We start from the raw sequence: 21,060 nt of genomic DNA, 5'->3' as shown, positions 1-21,060 counted from the left end.
GCGCGGCCCTCGACTGGCTTTGTGCCGCTCTCTAGAGGCGGCGGCTGCAGTTCCCGGGTGGCCGCCAGGGGGAGCCGCTCCCGCGCTGGGTCTCCGCAGATGGGGGGGCGGGTCTTCTCCTGAGGGGAGGGGGGCGGCGATGCGCGTGGGTCGGTCCCGCACGGGGGGGAGGGGGGCTTCTGCGGGGGCCGCCCCGGGTGTCCCGCTGTCCGCCTCCCGCCGAGGCTCCAGCGCCCGGGACCTCCGAGGCCGGCGAGGCTTTGGCAGGGGGTCTCTCCCGGCATGGCGCCCCCTCCCCACCCGCCCTTGGAGGCCCCGGGACCCCCTGCCTTCCGCAGGCGCCTGGCCAGGCGGAGGTTGGCTTCGCTGCCCCGAAAGCCCCCGGGCAGCCCTGGGCACCGAGGACTCTCAGCGGGGGTGGCAGCCTCCGAGGGAGCCTGGGAGGGAAGGTCTCCCTTGGGGGCCCCCTGAGGACGGAGGGCTGGGCAGAGGGGCTCCGTCCTCCTGGAGACCCCTCCGCTGCTTCAGGGCTGGCCGGGCACGGGGCGCTCCGAGCGGCCGCTGTACACAAACTCCGCCGCTTCCTTCCCTCCGTGTTGCCAAAACAGCCTCCGCGGCCGCCGCGTGTTTCGGGGAAAACGCCGGTCGGGATGAGGCTTGTTTGTCCTTTGTTCAAGCGAGGCCTCCCCCCCCCCCCCGCCCACCGCCTGCAAGGGGCCCCGGTGAGCCATTCCGGCAGCTGACAGGTCCGGAGCATCCTTGACTCTCCTTGGAAGCTTCCATTGTTTACGGCTTGTAATAATAAGCCACGTGCTTCTAGGGCCGCTGGAGTCTTGTTTTGGAAAGGCGAACAGGGAGATATTTCAGGCGGCTGTCCAGCCGTCCCGGGATTTTCCTGGCAGGGTCCAGTGCCTCGCCTCGGACGCTCCAGGTGAGCCACACAGCCAGCCTCTCATTGAAACACCTCTTTGACCAAAGAACTGGCCACTAATGACAGTGGCCGAAACCCAAAGCTTAAAATGAATAACTTTGTCCACCTTTCTGATCCTCCCTTATTTTCGCTCCAGGCTATAAAAAGACGCTTCAAACTTCAGAATTAGTTCCCTTGTTTATTTTGGCCACAGGCTGCCACAGGCTGCGAAAATGCCCACTAAAAACCCCGTCAAGCTCTAGGTCCCCATTCAGAAGGGTCAGCTGGCACGGCTGCCCTTTGCTTGCCCATCCAAGGCCCTTTTCCTGGGCCCAGGACAGGTCAGTCCGAAAGCTTGCGGATATCCTGATTGTGGTCACTTGCTTAGAGCAATCCCAAAGCACCAGGAATCCTTGCAAGGGATCCACCTGCTGGATCCTTTGAAAAGCCTGTCAGAGATCACATCACCTGGAAAATGGGCAGCCCCCAGATCTCCCGAGGGCATCGGGTGAGGGAAGGCTATGCTGTTTGAACAGGTGCCAAGTCACATTGCTTGTGTCACGGGGCAGAATTGGAAGTAAGTACTGGACGTGAATCTCCAATCCACAATAACAAAAATACTACTACATTGGTATAAAAGAATCCAAATGTCCTAACTATCCTCCATCCTACCTAAGCTTAACCAAGTAATGCAAAGAAGGTCCAGGGAGAGAACCACCCCCACTTCTTGGCCATGTCCTCATGTCAGTCTCGGCCGTCCCCCTCAGCCTCCTTCTCTCCCCACTGAAGTCGGTGCCAGAGATAAAACGGGAATTGGGTGGAGTCCGCAGACCTTCCGTCAGGCTCTATTTTGAAACAGATGGTTATAGGTGCAGTGGGCAAACCATCCATCACCCCAGACAAAGAAACTGCTGAAAAATAGAATTTCTCCCAGGAGGGTCTCGCCTACCAGGGCTCACGACGGGGTTCTCCAGCTAGATCCAAAGGAATCCAGGAGCCAAGAAATCACCCCCAGCTGAAACGCTCCCAATCCTTTCTCAGTTGAGATCTGGGGCTCCTGTCTGCCAGTGAAAAGCCACACACACACAAACACACACACACACAGCCCGCTTTTAATGGTTAAAGAAGGATGATTTATTGCTTTAGGTGCTAAACATGTTGCCCTCTTTTGATGGCATTTCTTGTAATGTCTAAGAGGAATAATAGATTGACACCAGAAACATGGTTTTCTCTGTGCAGGGGAATGTGGGGCGGAGGTCCCCTATTTCCCCCCAGAACGGCCTCAGGGTCTATTGATTGCGGTCTGTCGTTTCTGAGCAAGACTGGGGAGGCGAAAGTGACCCTCCGAAGGGGAGGGCCACTGAAGGGAGTCCACAGTCAGCCAGGAAGGTCCCTTGAGCAAGGCCGGGGAAGAGTCTGCAGAGGCTTTTCCTGCATGGGTCTGTCTCAAGCAGAACCTTTTGCTTCCTGAAGGAACGCGGGTAGAAGCCGGGGAGGCAGGGAAAGGTTTCAGGCTGCCGTCACCAAGGAGGTGGTGGCTCCTTGAAATGTGGGCAATGTGGGCACGCCTGATTCCTCAGGGCTCCGTGCAGGGTCTCCACACACAGACCTTTGTCCAGGGGGCCTCCGAAAAGCCCCCCCCACCGCAAACAAGCCCTAAAGAGACTCCAGAGGCAGCTAATTGCTGTGGGAACCTGATGGCCCTCCTGGATGGGGCTCATGCTTGGCCTCTGCTTTGGGGTCAAGCTGAGGGGGAGCCGGGCTTTCCCACGGCCGGCCCTCTTGCACTTGGTGGGGCTTGAAACGCTCCGGCCAGATCACGGAGCTGGCAGATGCCTGGGCAGCCAAGGCAGGGAAGTGCCCGGTGGCTTCCTCATAAACGGTCACGGCATGAAGATGGACCGAGGGAGCTTGACCGAAGCCACAAACGAATCGGGTGAAGGGTCAAGAGCAGCTGATTTAATTGCCGACTCATTGGCGCTTCAGGAAGGCCTCCAGGGGTCGCGGGAGGCAGAGCAAGGGCTCCGCTGAGCGGCTGAGCAGGAGCTCCACATAAGGAGGCTGGAGATCAGAATCAACATTTAATGTCAGTCCTTCCAGAGCAGCAACTTGGAGATACGTGGGCTTCAGCTCCCGGAGTTCCCCGGCCATCGTGAGGTTGAGAAGCCCTCCTCGAAAGAGGCGGAGGGGTTGCAAAGCCCCCGAAGAGGCTCCTGGTGGCCCCTGTGTCTTCTGGGAGCAAAGAGCCGAGGGAGATCCGTGGCTTGACTCATCTCCTGATTCAGCCCCGTGATTAACGGGGTTTCTGCGGCCCTGTTGTGCAACTTTCTCTGGCTCACGCAGAAGGAGCATTTCTCGTTTGTTCAGCTGGTGGATTTTTCTCTCCTGGCAGCCCTCCAAGTCACGTCCAAGCACCGTGATCTCGTTTGAATGCCCTCCCTCCCTGGGGTGCCAGCTCCAGACGCCAGCCTGAATTTCACGCGTCTTGCCCCTGGACACTTTCCGGTGTCCAACATTTCTGCAGGGTTTTTCCACAGAAAATAGAACACAGTGAACAACATTGACACATTTGGGGGAAAGCCTACAAAACCCTCCCAGTGAAAGCCCCCTCAGGAGACCACCAGCTGCATTTGAAAGTTCTTTGTGTTATCGTTGTATTCCCTCTCAGTTTGGGACTAAGGAACTCAGGGCAGCCCTCATCCCTCGTCAGGGACTTGCCCAGGCTCAACCATCGCATGGGAGGGAAGGCAGAACCCCCGCCCCCCAAATCTCCCTGGATCAGGCCCAGGTGGAAGACCGGGAATGGGGGCCAGCCCCTGGTGCTGCCTTTACTTATGGCTCAGGCCATCGTCCAAGCGACCCTCTGAGGCTGACCTTGGGGAGGACAAAGAATTTTCCAAACTCTCTCTGGCCGCTCAGCAGCTCTGCTCAAAGTCACCTTCACCAAGAGCGTGTGCCTGTGTGAGAGTGAGGAAGGTGTGGCAAAGGCTTGCAGATACATGCGCATGCCTCTCTCCCTGCTGAGGCTGGGACATTTGTGTTACCCTGATCCGCTCCCCAACAATGAGGCTGCAGCCTCAGGGCCAGAAGGAAACTCACACACTTTGCCCTGACTCAGAGCCCTGGGGAGGCAGGAAAGCCAGCTTGGTCACTGGGCATCGGGCCAGCCTGATGGACACTCCTGTCCAGGGAAGCACATTCGTGTCCCTGGATCGTGGCTGTTTCTTCTTTCAGCCAATAGGGTTTATTTCCTTCTTCTGTTTTTCCTTCTTCTTGGTGCCAATAAACCTAGACTTACATTGTGGCCATAAAAATACAATAAAGGAATCCTCTTCCACTTGGATTCTGAAAAGGCAGCCTGGATAACAGTGACTGTATTATACTGAATTTTCTCCCTCCATTGTTTCCCCTCCTGACTCACTCCAAATGGCAAATTGTGAACACCGATAACAGCAGCTAGCAAGTTCTCTGGCCCTGCTGGTCAGAATGATGGGAGTTGTAGTCCAGTTCTTCTGGAAAATGACCTGGGGAAGGCTACAGGGGACACTGCATGAGGTATCGATTTTCACAGATTCCATAAAACACTCCAGGAAAATTAATTGCATTTGCCAAAGAAAAGCATTTAGCATTTTTTCTACTATGCATTAAAACATTTCCATAGCGTTTCCTGTAAAGCATCTCAAACCTATTTACAATTGGGGTTGAGAACAAGAATAAGAGCTCTGTCAGGAAAAACACCATAAAAGACGGACAAAATATAAGAGAAAGATGAAAGAAAAGAAAGAAAGATCACCTTGCAAGGAAGGCTGAGGGAACAGGGGGCCACAGAGCCCCCCGAGAGAGCCTTGGCTCTCAGAGGAGGGAAGCGAGCCTTTCAGAAGAATGCTGTGGCAGTCATCTACCAGAGATGCTATTTATTTTGGTCAATAACCAGATAAAGCAGAGCAAATATAAATTAACTGCAGCAGAGAGAGGGAAAAACAAACAAATATCCACAGAGGCTAAGAGGAGGATGAGGATTTGGTCACGTTCAGGAGCCTGTTGCTTTTACGCAGAGGATACCCAGAACCTGGCTAGTTTCTGTTGCTGGAGTTTTAAAAATGTTGTAAGCCACCTGGAGTCACCTTTGTGCGAGTTGGGTGGCTATAAACATTTGTATAGTAACATTTATAAAACTGTTACGGGTCTCCCTCTCTCTGAGCCCAGGGAAGGGGGCAGCCAGGAAGCCAGAGCGGAAGTAGGTCAGGCACTTGGCCCTCTGGACGTCAGGGTGACTCTAGCAGCACCCCGGATGGGCACCTCTAGTTTCCCAGGTAAGCGCATCCTCTGAAGCCACCTGAGAGAGGCATTTCTCTTCCATCGGAGGCAGAGAAAAGGATTCTCCCAAGTGCAGCACCTGGATTGGCCACAGCTGCCTCCCAGCCTCTTTGCTTTCACCCCATTCCTATTCCTGGGAATCTAACGCTGCAATTTGATGGTTTTCTGTTTTAATGGTAGGTTTGAATAACCGCACTGCCAAATTGCTTCTATTTTCCAGGACACTTTTCCGAATCGGAGTTCGGGTACACTGGTGACATAAATAAAACAAGATTATTGCTGCAAAACCAGTCAGGGACAGAGCACAAAGAATATTTATCCACCAGTTGTGCTGTCAGGGAAATAAGAGTTCTGGAGCAGAAAAGCAAAAGAGCAGAAAGGGGGAGATTCCAGAAGAGCAAAGTGGGAGCTGCAGTTTGGGGGCTGCCAGTCAAAAGGCCCTACCAGGCCTCCTCCCTGCACAAAGAGAAGCTGAAGGAGGGGGGGAAATGGGTTGGGGTCTTATGGAGACTTGCACAGCAATTAAGTGTGAAGAGAACCACAGGCCCCCGGGGCACAATGCAGCTTTGGTCTGCTGTTGGGTAGATCTAGAAGGAAATGGGGGGAGGGGGAGGCACAGCCTGGGACACAAATGAAAACTTTCACATCCTTTGCCGGCCCACGGAAACTCCAGACGAGGCAGGGAGCATCATGAAGAGCTGCGGAAGGCTGAAAGAAAAGCCCAGGGAAATGGACACACACACACACACACCAATTGCAGGTGCGCAGAAGGTGTCCCGTGATGCACGCACGCACACACACACACACACACACACCCGCCGGCCCAGCTCAGCCACAAGCGAGGGCTCTTCTCCAGGAAGATTGGGATTAGGGACAACACAACCGGCCCCGAAGTGGTGCAAGTGCCCAATCTCCGCACAGCTGCCCAGGAAAAGGTGGAACACAAATGGGGGGGGGGAGGCTCCGGAGGCTGAGCTGGCCCCCCTCGGGCTCCCCTCCTGATGCTCCAGGGGTTTATCGGGCACCAAAGTCCCGTCAATGGCTTGGAATGCGGAGCGGACGCTCCGTCGGGGAAAACCCCGAAAGACAAGGAAGTGAAGGGCGAAGGTGGTGGGTGATGGGCTCGGGAGTCCGGCCCTTGCAGGGGGAGGGAGGGCGGCAAAGGGGCGTCTCCCGGGGCCTTCCCGGGGGCCGGTCGTCGGCTGACATCACGGCTCGGGGGCGAGGGCGGAGGCGCCGGGCGGGCAGGCAGAGCGAGGCAGCGCACAGGTGCCAAGCGAGGAGGCAGGAGCCGCAGGACGCCCGAGATGCCCGCCTTGCCCGCCGCCCTGCTCGCCCTCCTGCTCCACGCTCACCTCTGCAGGCCTGCTCCGCTGAACGGTAATGCCTTGGCGAGGAGGGTCTTTCTGGGGCTGGGAGCGACCCTCACCCAACCCTCCTGGCTTCTTCCTTGCGCCGGCCCGGTGCAGTCTCTTCCCCCCCACCCCATCGCTGCATGTTGCGCTGCCTCCCTCTGGCAAGGGGAAAGCGCTCAGACCGGACCGGCGTTTGCCCTCCGACTGCTGCAGAGCGTTTAGTGTCGGCTTCGGATGATGGTTTCTGGAACCTCCTAGGGGATCGCTGGGGAGGGCGACGTCGAGGCTTCCAGCTAGAAGCCAGAGAAAGACAAGGCAAATCTCCGGCGGGGCGGGGGCGGGGGGGGGGCTCTTGGGAGATCCCTGCAAGGGTGGAGCCCCTCCTCTGCAGAGACCCTGCCCCTCCCTGCCCCCTCACCTGCCGTTCAGGGAGCCCCCCCTCCGGCCAAACAGGTGTCGCCCCTCCCCTCCTTCCGAGGGTCCGGACCTCCATCTCCAGGGGAAACTCGCTCAGAGCTGCTTTGGAAAGAAGCCCCTAAACCGAGTTAGGTGAGGAGTGCAAAAGGAGCCACAGAGACCCCCAAGGCCCGGTAGACGTTGGGCAGGAAGGAAGAACTCAGGGTAGGGTCCTCCCCCCCCCCACTCCGCTTTTTAGCAGAGCTGAGAGTCCTGAAACAAGACGCGGGAGGGGGAGGGGGAGGGGGAGACCACCTGCAGCAGGGTCTCCCTCCAAGAGCTTTCTGCAAGGAGAAGGCCTGACCCCCCTCGTGCCCACCGGATACGGTGTCACCCCAGATTCTCCTGGCACGGTTTCTGAGCAGAAGCCCAAGGGGAGGACCGAAGAAGCAGCAAAGTCTGTGGAAGAGCCGCCTTCTGCTCTCAGTTAAAGGGTTAAAGGCAAATTGGAAGCCTGTCCCGATTCCAAAAAGAAAGAGACCAGGGAAGGGAAGAGCTGTGGGGGAGAGGAGGGGAGGAGCAGGTGGGCTCTGCAGGCAAAGGGAACAAGACTCCAAGATGCTCCAGGAAATGTTTCCTTCACTGAATGGGAGTAATTTGATCTCTCGATTTGGGTTGAGCTGCTTCTCCTTCTCCCTGTTCCTCCAAAGGCACATTTCCAAAGCTGAGGTTGCTGCACAAAACGCTCTCCAAGATCTGCGCATACAGAGCTGGCGCCCGGCTTGAATTGTAGGGGCTGCCTGGGGGCAGCTTTTGAAAGGATGGTGGCCATCTAAGTTCCAAAATGAGGTTTATTCACTAAACAATGTTTTCAAGAAAAAAAGGGAAAAAGGAGGACCCTCCAGGCACAAAGGTTCTGCTGCAAATATTCTCTAGCGGTTTTATTACCCTTCCCGTTTTGTAGAATTGGGGTAAGTTTAAGGCTGCTTTAACGTGATGCTCATGTCCCTTTCGTTTTCCTTCCAGGGTCAAAGTGGTCCTACATCGGTAAGTCCCCACCTTAATTCATTAGATGAAAGCATATTTGGTGGCTCCTAGTCTGATTAGATCCAGGAGGTGTAAGTTCGTAGCCGAATCTACTCGGTGCCACAATCTGCACAAACCTCCCATTCGTTGGTATCAGTTTGCCATCGTGGGATAACATGGAGGGGCTTCATAAGGCAGCCTGGCTAAGCCACAGTCACCACTTTGGGAAACCCACTAAGTTGCTCTTGGGCAGCTTGTGGTTGAGCGTGCTGTGGGAACCGAGTAGTTATTTCCATACGTTGGGGGAAGCAGAAGACCAGGCTAAGCCATCATTGGGTTGCCTGTTGCGTGTTAAGAGACCACATTGGTTCTCTTTTCTTACCTCGGTTTTGTGGTGGCTGAGCCCAACCACCAGGTCCCTATACCAGGTGAACCAGTTGGGTGAATCTGCCTGCTGAACCCACCCGGTAGGCAACATGAGCTGCTGCCTGGTGACAGGTGAGGCTTGAATGAAGAGCAGGTCAGAGTCTGGGCCTTCTCTAGGCCACCTGGGACAGCATCGGCTGGGCTTTGAGCACATGGATGTGGGGGACTAACCAATCCCCATCTTGCCTCAGGACCCACCAGGAAGATACTCTGAGCTTGGCCACTGGAGCAGGGAGGGTGTCCCATAGATTGCAGCCACTTCAGATGCGCACAGAGCTTTGGGGCCACACTTGAGAAAGGAGGTGCTTCCTCTCCCAGCCCAGAAGCTCCCAGCAACCCAATCTGGATTTCACACGCAGGCATCTACCGTCTCCCCCTCCGCACACAGCCTGTGAAGCAAACCCTTTCAGGAAACCATCTAAGCCTGACCGACGCTACGTATTGCTCCTTGCTCCTCCCACTGGGGACCCCACAGTCATCTGAATGCAGCGTCGAGACCCAGGTGCAGCTGAAGACCCTACGGCTGTCTTGAGGAGACTCCTGTTGAAGTTCAGCAGGGGCTCCTGGCTATCACAAGAAGGTCACTCCTAAGTCAGACCCAAACCCGTCTCTCCCTGCTGCTCACTTAAGAAACCGTGTGGCCTTAAAACAGGGGTCCCCAAACTTGGTAACTTTAAGACGTGTGGACGTCAACACCTCTGATCTAAGTGGAGAGATTGCAGAGGTAGGGATTACAAGAGAGTAAGTTATGCTGGCTGGAGAATTCTGGGAGTTGAAGTCCACAAGTCTTAAAGTTGCCAAGTTTGAAGGCCTCTGCCTTAAAAGGAGGAGCTTCCTGAGAAAAAAGGATTTGTGCAGGAACACACAATTCCTAGGAAGGGCAGAACTAGCTATCTCCCAGTTCAACGAAGTGCAGAATATGCAACTCTGCTGATGAGGCAAGATAGGAACCGTTTGCTCCTCTGGTTTTTTCTTGCCCAAAGAACTCAATGCTCTTGATCCTTCAGTCTTATCCTGACCACCATCTCCCTGAGACGTGGGCAAGGCCAAGAGAGAGAGGAGAGAGAGAGAGACTGACTCAGCAGGAATTGGAAAGTGGATCTTCCCGATCCTTTCCCCTGACTTCTTCTCAAGCACCTGATAGTTACTCAGTTTGGTGTGTGCGTGTGTGCATGCGTGTCTTTGTGCTGGCTGCCAGTTGCAGGGTCTTCATTGTCTGCCTGGAGCCTGCTGGCCTCCTGTGGCAAGGGGTGGCGGCTGAGTGGGGGAAGGGACCCATGGAGCGATACCTTGACTTGAGCACCTGGAGGTCTTCTATCGCAGGTCCTGATGGAGAAAAAGTGTGGCCAAAGAAGTACCCCTTTTGTGGAGGAGTCTTCCAGTCTCCCATTGACTTCCACAATGACATCCTGCACTATGACTCCACCCTTCTGCCAGTGGAGCTGGAAGGCTACAACGTCTCTTCGGATGTCAAGTTCCTCTTGACCAATAATGGGCATTCAGGTAACAGCAGCTAACAGTGACGGAGGAGGGAGATTCCGAGGGGAACCCGAAGGGCCAGGAGCATGACTAATCAAGCCATATCCTTGGCTTCCAGATGTTCTCCATAGGCCATGCTAGCTAGGGATCACAGCATTGAGGTTCACACATCTGGAGGCACAAAGCTGGGGAAGCCTGGTTTTCAAGGTTTGAGCCTTAAAGAAAGGCCATCTCGGGCATTTTCCAAAGTTGAGGGACCTCCTGGGGGCCTAATGCTGCCATGCTTCCACTCTGTCTCCTCTCTCCTCTCTTCTTCTGTAGTAAAAATGAATCTCTCTTCGGCCATGCGCATCCGGAATTTCTCCTTCCAATACTCGGCAGCGCAACTCCACTTACACTGGGGAAATCGGAACAAGCAGGAAGGATCCGAGCACACGATCAGCGGGAGGCATTTTGCGGCTGAAGTAAGATCAACCGGCCCTTTGGCGTGATGCCTGCCCCTGCACTTAAGGCCAGGCCAGGAAACAGGGCATCGGTTTTCCAAAGCTAGAGATGGTTTTCCTTTCTGTGGATCCAGAATGCCATCACATGAGATCTTTTCACAGTTTCCATCTTGAATAGAGCAGCTGCTGTGCCTTGTTGGGTTGAGAGAACAGCTGTCTTCTTTCTAGCAGCCCCAGATGTCTCAGGGTTTGGTTGCCGTGGCCCCCAGCTTCCTTCCTCAGATGTCCAAAGTCAATGAACAGGAGAGTGTTCCTCAGCCTGGGCAACCTGAGGATGGGTGGACTTCAACTCTCAGAACTCTGCTGGCTGGGGAATTCTGGGAGTTGACATCCACCCATCTTCAAGTTGGCCAGGCTGAAAAACACTGCCCCATAGGTGCTCCGTTATCCTTTCCTTTCTCTTCTTCTCTCCATGCCATCCTGAGCACCCTTTGACCAACACAACATTCTGGGGGCTTTCCGCAACCTTCGCCCTTCAAGAACCTGCATCGACCTTCACTCTTTTCCCTGATTTGTTTCTTCCTCCAACAAACTTCCCGTTTGCAAACAGCTAATCATGATATAAGCAAATCCAAGAACAGCCTTTTCTCCCTCCTCTGTTCACTTACAAATTGCTGCGTGGGATAAAATTAGCAGACGAGCAGCAGGGAGACAGAGACTCCTGTTTTCTAGCCTGGGAAGTCACCTTCATCAGCTCATCCATTTGGGGTCTCTGGTTTTCATGGGCGTCCCAGAGAAACGGCCGCCATAGGACCCCGACACAATGGGCCGATCCAGCCATGAATTGTCATTATCCTTAATTCCTCCAATTCATGACCACAACGTTTCATGTCTCAGACTAATTATAAGTCTAGGAAAGGCCTGGGATGCCCCCAAGTCCCAATTTAAGGTCATCAACAAAGACAAAAGACCTCAGTTCAGGGCTCAGCCAAGGGAATTTGGATCTCCCAGCTGTTAAGCCCTAGGAATGGCAGTGACCGTTTCCTTCTCCCTTTGCAGCTGCATATTGTCCATTACAACTCTGACCAGTATCTAGATCTGAAATCGGCAGTTGACAAGCCCAATGGGCTGGCAGTCTTGGCAATCCTGATGGAGGTAAGGCTCACTTCTCCCCTGGTGGTTTTGGCCCTGCCAGGACCTCTTGAGAGTCCAAAGCGCATCCTTTCCATGGGTGAAACTGGCCCATCCTTCCTGTTCCTGCTGAAGGGCCTTTGTCCTTCTCTGTGTGGTTTCATGGAAGCGTCCGTGAAGCCACCAGCTGAACTTCAAGAGGATTTTACTTTGGGGTAGTGATGTCAAACCCCACCTCTCCTGCAGCCCCTTTCGGTTGCTGAGAACCTTGAGATTATTTTTCCAGAGTGATTATTTTGCAAATGATTTGGTGAGCCACTCTTAAGAATTTTTGAGTGCAGGCAAAGAAATCACGCAGCGCAAGATATGACTATTATTATTCTAGCAGGAGCAGCGGAGGACTCTCTGAAAGCGGATGTAAAGTCAGGAGGCTATATTTGCCCTGAAATGAAATCACTGCTGCCCACAAAACCGGCCGTTCATTTGCCGAACAAATGAAGGCATAAATCAAAGTGCTGGACCAAAAGGATTCAGTTTCCCAGGCGGAGACCCAAATGCCTCCCCTGTGTCAGTTTGCAATCAGTTGCTGAGCTCTTGAATTTACACCCCTCTCCGTTATGTGAATGCCCAAGGGGCTTTTCTTGCAGGATTGTGCCCTGGAGTTTAGATGCCCCGAGGCCCAGAGATTGCAACGTTATTCCAATAGGAAATGACCCCTGTCCATTTCATTACAGGAGGGAGATTTCAACCCATCCTTTGAAAAGATCTTCAGCCATTTCCAACACGTGAAATACAAAGGTACGAAAGAATCTGTGACTGCGAAGGAGGCCCAGAGCAGCCAACAGAAGACACCCAGTCCCTAGAAGGGCAATCAATCCCTTTTGCTTTTGGTGTCAGGTTCATTTGCAATATAGACAGTTGCAGTAGGTGTGTGTGTGTGTGTGTGTGTGTGTGTGTGTGTGTATACATACATATACACACACATATACCAATCTGACTTACAAAATACAAGAATGAGGCAGAACAGACTAAACTGTTTACAAGCAAGACTGGGTATTTCCTGCCAGTGTTTGATCCTCTGAGGTCTCTCTCTCTCTCTCCCTCTCCCTCTCCCTCTCCCTCTCTCTGGTTGTCTGACTCACCGTCCCGATTTTCTCTGCCTAAATGATAGTAAACAATCTCTGAACTGTGGCCTTTGTCCAGATGGCAAAAGCACCACCTCAGCCACATACGGACTTTCAGCAGGGGCCGCATAGACTGGCTGGGCTGACCTCGATCTTTACAGCAAAACATCTGGATTTTTGGCTGGATGTAACCCCACCCCCACCCCCTGCCAGGGCTGGCTGCAGAGAGCATTAGCTAAGTTGGCTGAGTTGAATTACCTGAAAGTTTAAAGAAAAGGGCAAGATAAATATTTAGGGAATGTTCCACCCAGAATCAAAATAGACAGCTGCAATTCACTGCTTGAGTCCAGCTGCTTTCTTTCAGACCAGGAAGCCATTGTTCCAGGTTTCAACGTCCGAGATTTGCTCCCAGAGAGACTGGATGATTACTACCGCTATGAAGGGTCTTTGACCACACCGCCATGCTATCCAAGTGTCCTCTGGACAGTTTTCCGAAAACCCGTAGAAGTTTCGGTGGGACAGGTAAGTTCCATCAAGCACAAATTACATCCAGAGAACGAAAGCGATTTCGCAGGTAACTCGGGGAAAAGTAGAATTCCCTCCAGTCCTTTGCAGGCTTCCTGGGGCCCTGATGAAGGCCGATCCTGTAACAGATGTTTCTTCCTTTCAGGATTTAATTCCCCAAAAATAAAACTATCCAAGTTAATTTAACTGGGAGCCACAGAATAAATGAACGAATGAATATATCATATAATTGTAGTACCCTTTCCACTTTCCACAGTTCATTCCCTTCATAAGAATCCGACCAATTCAGACTCTTCATAACTCTAGATTTTTGCAGAATTAAGGAAAACGCATTTTTATACAGTTGTTTCCACTGCAACCAATGGTCCAAGCACCTCGTCCTGTAAGCCCTGGCAACCTTCACCCGGGGAAAATGCCCCTTGCCCAAGAGAGTAGCTGCCCCTCTCCTTCTGCAGCTGCCGCCATGGCTGACCAGAGAATCTTCCTTCACAGCTGCTGGCGCTCGAGACCACCCTCTACTGCACAGAGTCAAACGACCCCGCCCCTCTGGAAATGGTGGACAACTTCCGGAGAGTCCAGGAGTTTGACGAGAGGATGGTTTCCGTCTCCTTCCAACAAGGTAGGCCAGAGGAAGTGCCCCCCGCCAAAAGGATTCAGCATGAGGACGGCGCCTTAGGCTGACTTGAATAAGAGGCAAAACTGGGAAAGTCTCTCATCCCAAGAGAGCTTTTGCCAAAAGGCAACTGGACTTTCTTGGGGTTTTTGCTTGGAAAACATTTTGCTTCTCCTCCAGGAAGTTTCTTCGGTTCAAGCAGTTCTGCAGTTAGAATGGCAGAAGCTTCTTGGATGAGAAGCGAAACATTTTCAAAGAAAAAAACCCGTGGAAGTCCACTTGCCCTCTGGAAAAAACACCTCTGGGACAACCGTAACCCAGGTGATTGAGAATCTCCGTAGACCTTGGGTTGCATTCAGTTCACAGGCCAAGTGGGCAAGTCTGGCACCCCCAGGGGGGCAGCCGTGTGGGAGGCTACGAAGCACAGCCCACCCTGCTGTGTCTGCCAGGGCTGGTAATTATACCGTAGACGTTCTCTAAAAATACGGATTCCAACTTCAGCTTCAGAACAATAACATCTGCATAGAATCACAAGGTACTTTTGGACGAACTTGGAAATGACAAAGCGGTTAGAGCAACCTTAGAATTAAAGGTGCCCAGATGGAAGACAGTGCCCCGGGATGCCCCAAGAGTCCTTGCTCATCAGAGGTCCTTTAGAAAATGTGATAAAACCAGGAATAAATAACCGGGGCTGGGTGTCCCACATAAGCTTGGTAATTTCATTGACCTATAAGGAAAAATGTACTTATCTGTTCCCCTTCAATGCTGCTTTTCAGAACAGTCCCAGTCACTGATTCTGTTATAACTCAGGAGTTGTGAGGAAGAGGAGGGGGGAACCTGTAAACATTTTATAACAGGGTGTTATTTCAGAGGGCAGTAAAATATTTACACCTGCCCTGGAGAATGTAAGAGCCTGAGCAAAATTCGGTATGGGTACTGAAATCTTATTATGGTTTGTTGTAAATTGGGAGGGGCACTTAAGAGAAAAGAGCTACCTGAGGAACAAAGCTCACACGCATCTTGATAGTTAAGGGGATGCAACTCAGCTCTCTGCATCAATCAGACCAGTCTTTCTCAACCAGGTCAACATTAAGATGTGTGGAGTTCAGCTCCTAGAATTCCCCAGCCAGCCTTGGGGATTCTGGGAGTTGAAGTCCACATGTCTTAAAGTTGATCCAGTTGAGAAACACCAGGGTAGATCTTAAATGCGATGGCCTCTTCCCTCCTAGACCCACAACCCGCCCTGTCTTCCCGGGGTCACCAAGGGCGCTTAGTCCTTAGCAGCAGCAGCAGCAGCAGTGGGGCCAATCTCTTGTGCATCTCAAAGGAATCCCAACTTTGCCTTGCAGGGAGACTCTTTCTGGGGAGGTTCAAAGGATCAGACGAAGCTCTGCAAGAGGTTGAGTTTGACACGTAAAAAGCAGGAAAGGCTCATCACGCTGGGTTGCCCAAATCCACCGTCATGGGTGCAAAAATTAGCCATCTGGGGGGGGGGGGGAATGGGAAGCTCCAACCACGGCCTCAAGCCTTAGTTGGGTGTTGCAGGACTGACACAGCAGTAGCCTTCGTTAAAAACAAAACAAGACAGATCAGCCATGGCAGAAACAGGAGGAGGAGATAGGAAGGCTGGGATAGCTAGACCTGGGCAAAGTTATGAATAAGCAGGGATGAAGCAGGGTTTTTTGAGCAGGGCAGGAAGACTATATAAATAGCCCCCACTTCAGTCATCCACAAGTGATGCTGAGCAGACCAGGGTTAGAGGGAGGGGACTGTTTTTGGAGTTACTTCCAAGATCAGTTTTTCTGGGGAATTCTGGCAGTTGAAGTCCATCATTTTCAAGTAGCCACGGTTGAGAAACCCTGATTTTCAACATAGAGTGAGCCCACCTGTGTATCACAGGCGTGCAACGGGGTCAGAAGTGAATTCTAGTCCCTCCCAAGAGAGGCTTGTTGGCAAAACAGAGAGGAAATCTTAGGGTTGCATGTAAGAAGTTGTAATTTACAAAACAAGAGTGACAAAGATGGCTAATTTTTTTTCTTGAAACAAGTTTGAATATATCTGTATATAGAAATATAGTGATGTTTATGCAAGCAATGACTGGTTTGGGAAAGAACAGCCGAGGGGCAGACGCCGGGATTATTGTATTCTTTTCTATTTTTGCAATGCTCACAAATGGGAATAAATTCTGCTCTAAGCTTAGCCTCGCACCGAGTACTTCCTTTAAGCATCAAAGGCCGTGATGAAAACCTTCCTGGGCTGAGCACCGTTGGCTGTCCTAGTTGCGTTATACACACGTTGCACACTGTGTAACTGAAATTAGGCAGCTGCTGCACAGCCCGTAGAAAATGTTGCAGAGGCAATCTGGGAGGAGGCCAGGGGATCTTGTAAGAGCAGGGTTCTCGTGCGTGGGAGAGGAAAGGCGAGGTGGCGGCTTTGATCGGCAACCTTTTTGATTCCTCTTGAGACTGCCCTGCTTAAGACGCTGCTAGACAAACGCATCCAACACACATGCAAGGCGGTGGGGAGGGGGGAGAGGAAGGGAGGGGGAAGCTGTTTTTTACCCTATTTTAAAGTCTCGGAGTTACGCAATTTATTGGGAAGGCAAACCTGAACCCAGGGCAGCAGCTCTCACCCAAGTCCAAATCAACCACGGAGCTCCGGGGAAAACCAGAGGGGCCGCGCCCAAACATTTTTGGGGAAAGGACAGGCAGATGAGCTTCAGGGAGAACCAAGCAAGGCGGGCAGAGCATTAAGCAGCTCTGGGGAGGGATCCCTTCCCCAAGTAGCCTCTCAGGGCGGGCGTCCCTTCTCAGCTGGGACTTCAAGGCTGATAAGCCAGGTCTATCTGTGCTTTATCTGGAGTCACAGAGCAGCCAGCAAGGCTCCCATCTAAGCCCCAGATGCCAGGAGGGCCCGTTCTGTCTATTTGCTCACCTGCCTCCCAAGTAAACTGACTTCTTGGCCCAAACTGGAAGCCAACCTCCCTCTGCTGAAGTTGACTCCAAGTGACTTTCTGGCACCGTGTCCGGCATGATTCAGTGGTGATGTTCTCCCCCCAAGAACGCCGGGCACCTTCTGGATTCTGCTCCACCCTTTTCCAAGGACAGGCGAGAGGTGAGGACCAGCTCCGGAAACTTTGCGACCCAGGGGAGGTTGTGGGTGCCAGGACAACACCCATAGCGTGCCCAGTTCTTTGTGCCTCCGACTGGTTTCTGCTTGCCTCGCGAGCCACTTCTCTGTTTCAAAAGCACTGGGTGAGGGCAAGCCTTGAAGACGCTGGCATCAACCAGCTTCCCAGGGTCTCTCTCCTCCCCCCTCCCCCGACCTGCATTTGCCCTAAGGCAGTTCTTAATGAGTGACTGTGGAGACCTCATTGTTTATTTAATCCGAAAGACCTGGCCTGAAAAACAGAAGAAAAAAGAACTGGAAACAGATGAGGTCAGCTCAGCAAAGAGTGGCACTTCGGATTAGAGCATGTAGAAGGGGCACCGTGGCTATAAGCGGGACTAAAAGAAAGGGAGAAATGGGGGGGGGGGGAAATCCAAACAGATCCAATAGTTTTATGCTCCAGAGGTGGCTGAAATTTGGGGATATGGTTTTTGCCCCATAGCAATTGACGAAGCGGTGGGTCCCCTTTCCTACAAGTGCTACGGCAAAGCAGGCAGTGAGGCAGGATGGTTGCAATGGGGTCGTCGAGGCTGCTTTGAGAAACCCTGAGCTACGAAGGCCTCACTTCCAGAGTCCTCTGTCCCTGGGGCTGGTGGAGCTTCCCAGGTCAGTGGCTGCTTCGGAGTGGCCGAGGGTCTTGGGCTGGTCCAGGCTGGGAAGCCCCACCAACCACAGGGACAGAGGATCCTGGAAGTGAGGTCTTTGTCGGTTGCTGTTCCTAAAACTTGGGAGCCTGCAGATGTGTGAACTTCAAGCCCCAGAATCCCCCAGCTTCTAGGAAAACAGGAGAGACCTGGCTGGGTGGCCAAATGATGACCCAGCTGTCCTCCACTTCTACTTTTGCCAGTTGGTCAACAGCTGCCCTTCTCTCCCCTGCCACCCAGGACTGGCACTGAGTGAAATGCCGTCCAGAGGCCAGGATTGTCATTATCCTTAGAGTTGCCTTTCTCCATAGTCATTTCAGTGACACTGTTGTGATTTTGCATTTATATTTTCCTTCTCCCTTTTCTCAAGATGTGGCTGCAGGGGAAGGCAGTCCAGGTATGTTTGTCTCAAGAGTGGCTGGCACAAAATACCCTCCTCAGTTCTTCAGTGGGCTTTCCTTCTCTTCCCCCTGCAACTGCCATTGCTCTGATAACCCCTGGAATCTACTGACCTCTTGATCTTCTTCTCCTGCCTGTATCCTCTGCAAGATAACCTCCTGCTCTGCAAGCCAGATTAACTTTACTAATTTAGAATCCACCCATTGGAAACATTTAAGCAGCATGTCTTTGGTTCTAGACCTTCACAAATTACAAAGGTTTCTTCTTAGAGATGATTGATCCTCATTCGCATGGTCTAAAGACAGTTGGCCTAACGCACGCACACACACACACACACACACACACACACACTTCTTACAATGAGAGAGCGGAGCAGATCATTCAGTCACACAATTTCAGGAGCTTTGGAGTCCAGCTCTTATTTCAAAACTCTCCCTAACCATTTTATTTCACCTGATAAAAGTACATGGGAAAATGTTCCAGGAAAGCTACTTATTGGGGTTTTGCTTCAAGAGCTAATTACCTCACCTGACCCAAGGAGGAAGGTTCTCCTATGGACAAGACTTACTAATACACTTTTTTCCCTACAACCACCTGATCCCACCGCAGGTTTTGTCCTCTTTGTGATGTTAGCCAGTGTCTTTGGCATCGTCTTTGTCACCATGGTAGCCTTCTGGCTGATTCGAAGGAAGAGGTAAGACTTTCGCTCCACTTCCTCTTTGTTTGGGGTCCTGGCTCCCTTCTGTTAACCCCTTTCTGCCCCCTGAGCAGTCCTGGTCTCCTTGGGCCTTGGAATACCCAGAACAAAATGTTCCTTCTGGAGTCCCCAGCCTTCCTACCCTTTCCTGGGTCTGAAAGCAACCTCCTTGCTTGCTGCTTGGACATCTGCTCAGGCCAATGCCATTTCACCAGAGGCTCCAAAGGAGACAGAGGACAGATGGAGGCACCTGGTCAGCCTTTGCATCAGGAATGATATCATCCTTGCCTTAGGTTAAGGGTATCCAAGCATGACAACTAAGACTTGTGGATTTGAACTCCCAGATTTGAAGTCAGGGCCACAGGTCTTAAAAGGTCAAAGGTTGAACAATCCTTAGATTGTTCTTCTTCCAAGCAGAAGAGTCAGGAGGAAGCATCAGGGGTCAGACTACCTAGCCAGAAGGGACAGTTCCCAACTCCAGCAGAGAAATGCCGAAGCCCACTCATCCAGACTTTCTCCAAGCAGGTCACCTGATCAAAAGGGACCCCAACTGTGGTGTGAACATGTATCTGTTGGCACGTGTATTTGCACTCAAATGTAGAAATCCCTTTTGATCGCCTTCTTATTGTCCCCTCTGGTGCACTCCCTTTAGGCCACTCCCATCTCGGGAAATAATTGCTGATGCCCAGCTCCTCCCTCGACCTTGGCTAACTCCAGTCTTCTCTTTCCCAGCCTCCGAAGGGCCAAGGAAGAGAAAGGGGTGATCTACAAGCCCGCAGTCAACAAGGAGGAAGAGGAGGAGGAGGAAGAGGAGAACATCTCCAAAGCTTAAACCTCTGCGGTGCTCAAGCTTTACATATCCTTAACAGCTGGATGAGCCAAGCATTGTTTCTCTCTCTGTTTATTGGCCAAGTTGGGTTTCTGGATCCCTTGGGTGCAAAGAGAAGAGGGCGCTTCTCCCTTCTGTACAGGATTTTAATGGGCGGAGACAAAGATCTCCCTCCAAAGAATCAAATAAAGTCTAGGAGAGTTCTGGGCTTTGCTTAGGATTATAGCACCTAAATGTGATATTTATGAATAATCATAATAATCTGCCTCAGAAAAGCTACTTGTTATCTACTGAATAGATGAATTTCCTTCCTGCTCCCATAATTACTGCTGATATTAGGAATAGATCACTAGGATACTTAAGTGTGTATGTTAACATGGATTCTCCAAACTTGGCAACTTTAAGACTTGTGGGCGTCAACAGTCCCCAGCAGGGCTGGCTGAGTCGAAGTCCTCAAGTCTTAAAGTGGCCAAGTTTGGAGACCCCCTGCTTTAAAGGCATAATTCAGTTCTCTTTGAAGTTCTACTGATTTTAGCAGGAATTACTTGTCTTTTTCATCTCTACTATTTAAGTCTAAAATAAGCTATATTAAACATGACTTCTAAGAAATGCATGGAGCTTATCCCATGAGATAGAATTGTGGCTCTGTGATGTACTTGGGTCTCTAGGACTGAAGACCAAGCAACTCAGTGCCAGGCTGAAGGCAGCTACTCCAAGTAGAGAAGGAGCCAAAGGAAGGTCAGGTGAAATACTCCAATACTATCTACTCTGAAATCAGGGGGAACTAATCTTATTGGAGGGCTCCAGACATTGTTTCCTTCCTACAGTGACTTATAAGGAACTTACAGGTTTGAAGAGTCTATTATGATGATGGTCTCCTATAGATAATGTGCAATTTTATGTATCATCGTAAATTACATATTTTTATTAAGACCTTTGAGTTTGTGTCTTTCTCACACATACAAATGTACTGAGAAACACTAAGTGAAATTCTATTCTTGGTTGAAGGCCAGACTATATTTACACTTTGCATTTTCCGAACTATCCATCAAGTTCTCCAGCACTCCTAAACCACAACAGAGACTTTTAACATCAAAATTGTTAGATAAAGGTACCAAAATAGTCACCTAAAGGGTTTCAGACCACATCTTGCATCTCAGTGAGAGCTACACCTTCGGCTGCAGCTACCTCCAGAGTAAGCACCTTCCAACCCTCTCCAGAATTACCCAAAACTCAGGGATCTGCATGAAATCAGGATACACATTTCTCAAGGGGTGGGTGGAAACCACTGCTCCCGCAGCTCTTTTCAATGCAACTCGGGGCATCTTACTTGGTAGGAGCTGGGCTGCCCCACTAGACATTTTATACGAAGATGGCTCCTTTATTCCACAAGGTGGAACATTCAGCCCTGTAAGGCAGAGATCCTCAAACTGTTGGAACAGTGGGTCGATTTATCAAAAAACACCTTAAAGGCTGTTTTTAAAGAGTTTTAAAGCACTTCTTTACAAGCTGGCAGCTGCTTTTCATCCCACCACTCCATGGGCTGATACTTTGCATTGGCAGGCTGCATCCAGCCCA

The 21,060-nt window shown here is 51.7% G+C and overlaps 2 protein-coding genes across 4 annotated transcripts in view; one reads left to right on the top strand and one right to left on the bottom strand.

The window, feature by feature from the left end:
* USP3 (ubiquitin specific peptidase 3) overlaps positions 1-21,060 on the bottom strand; it is a 34,304-nt gene that overhangs the window by 12,544 nt on the left and 700 nt on the right. The gene's annotated exons all lie outside the window — the stretch shown is intronic.
* Positions 6,460-20,415, top strand: CA12 (carbonic anhydrase 12). 3 transcript variants are annotated; one of them, XM_081964712.1, is made up of 11 exons: positions 6,460-6,607; positions 8,005-8,025; positions 9,754-9,933; positions 10,231-10,373; positions 11,412-11,507; positions 12,218-12,281; positions 12,972-13,129; positions 13,625-13,751; positions 17,928-17,954; positions 18,566-18,650; positions 19,386-20,415. In XM_081964712.1, the coding sequence occupies exons 1-11, from the start codon at positions 6,535-6,537 to the stop codon at positions 19,483-19,485; spliced, it is 1,074 nt and encodes a 357-aa protein (XP_081820838.1). In that variant the 5' UTR covers positions 6,460-6,534; the 3' UTR covers positions 19,486-20,415. The 3 variants fall into 3 exon arrangements, with proteins under 3 accessions (XP_081820838.1, XP_081820839.1, XP_081820840.1); XM_081964713.1 differs by lacking the exon at positions 17,928-17,954; XM_081964714.1 differs by lacking the exons at positions 17,928-17,954; positions 18,566-18,650; positions 19,386-20,415 and adding an exon at positions 15,095-15,854.

This window comes from Natrix helvetica (assembly GCF_964273705.1).
Source record: "Natrix helvetica genome assembly, chromosome: 12".
Taxonomy (NCBI): Eukaryota; Metazoa; Chordata; class Lepidosauria; order Squamata; family Natricidae; genus Natrix; species Natrix helvetica.
The sequence above is the reverse complement of the archived record's forward strand: the minus strand, read 5'-3'. Positions and strand labels throughout refer to the sequence as shown.

Excerpts from the sequence above, each read along its gene's own strand:
- CA12 (XM_081964712.1), top strand. The coding sequence starts at position 6,535 with ATGCCCGCCTTGCCCGCCGCCCTGCTCGCCCTCCTGCTCCACGCTCAC. Across the intron at positions 6,608-8,004 it reads CAGGCCTGCTCCGCTGAACG|GGTCAAAGTGGTCCTACATC; the intron begins GTAATGCCTTGG and ends TTTTCCTTCCAG. Across the intron at positions 13,752-17,927 it reads TTCCGTCTCCTTCCAACAAG|ATGTGGCTGCAGGGGAAGGC; the intron begins GTAGGCCAGAGG and ends CCTTTTCTCAAG.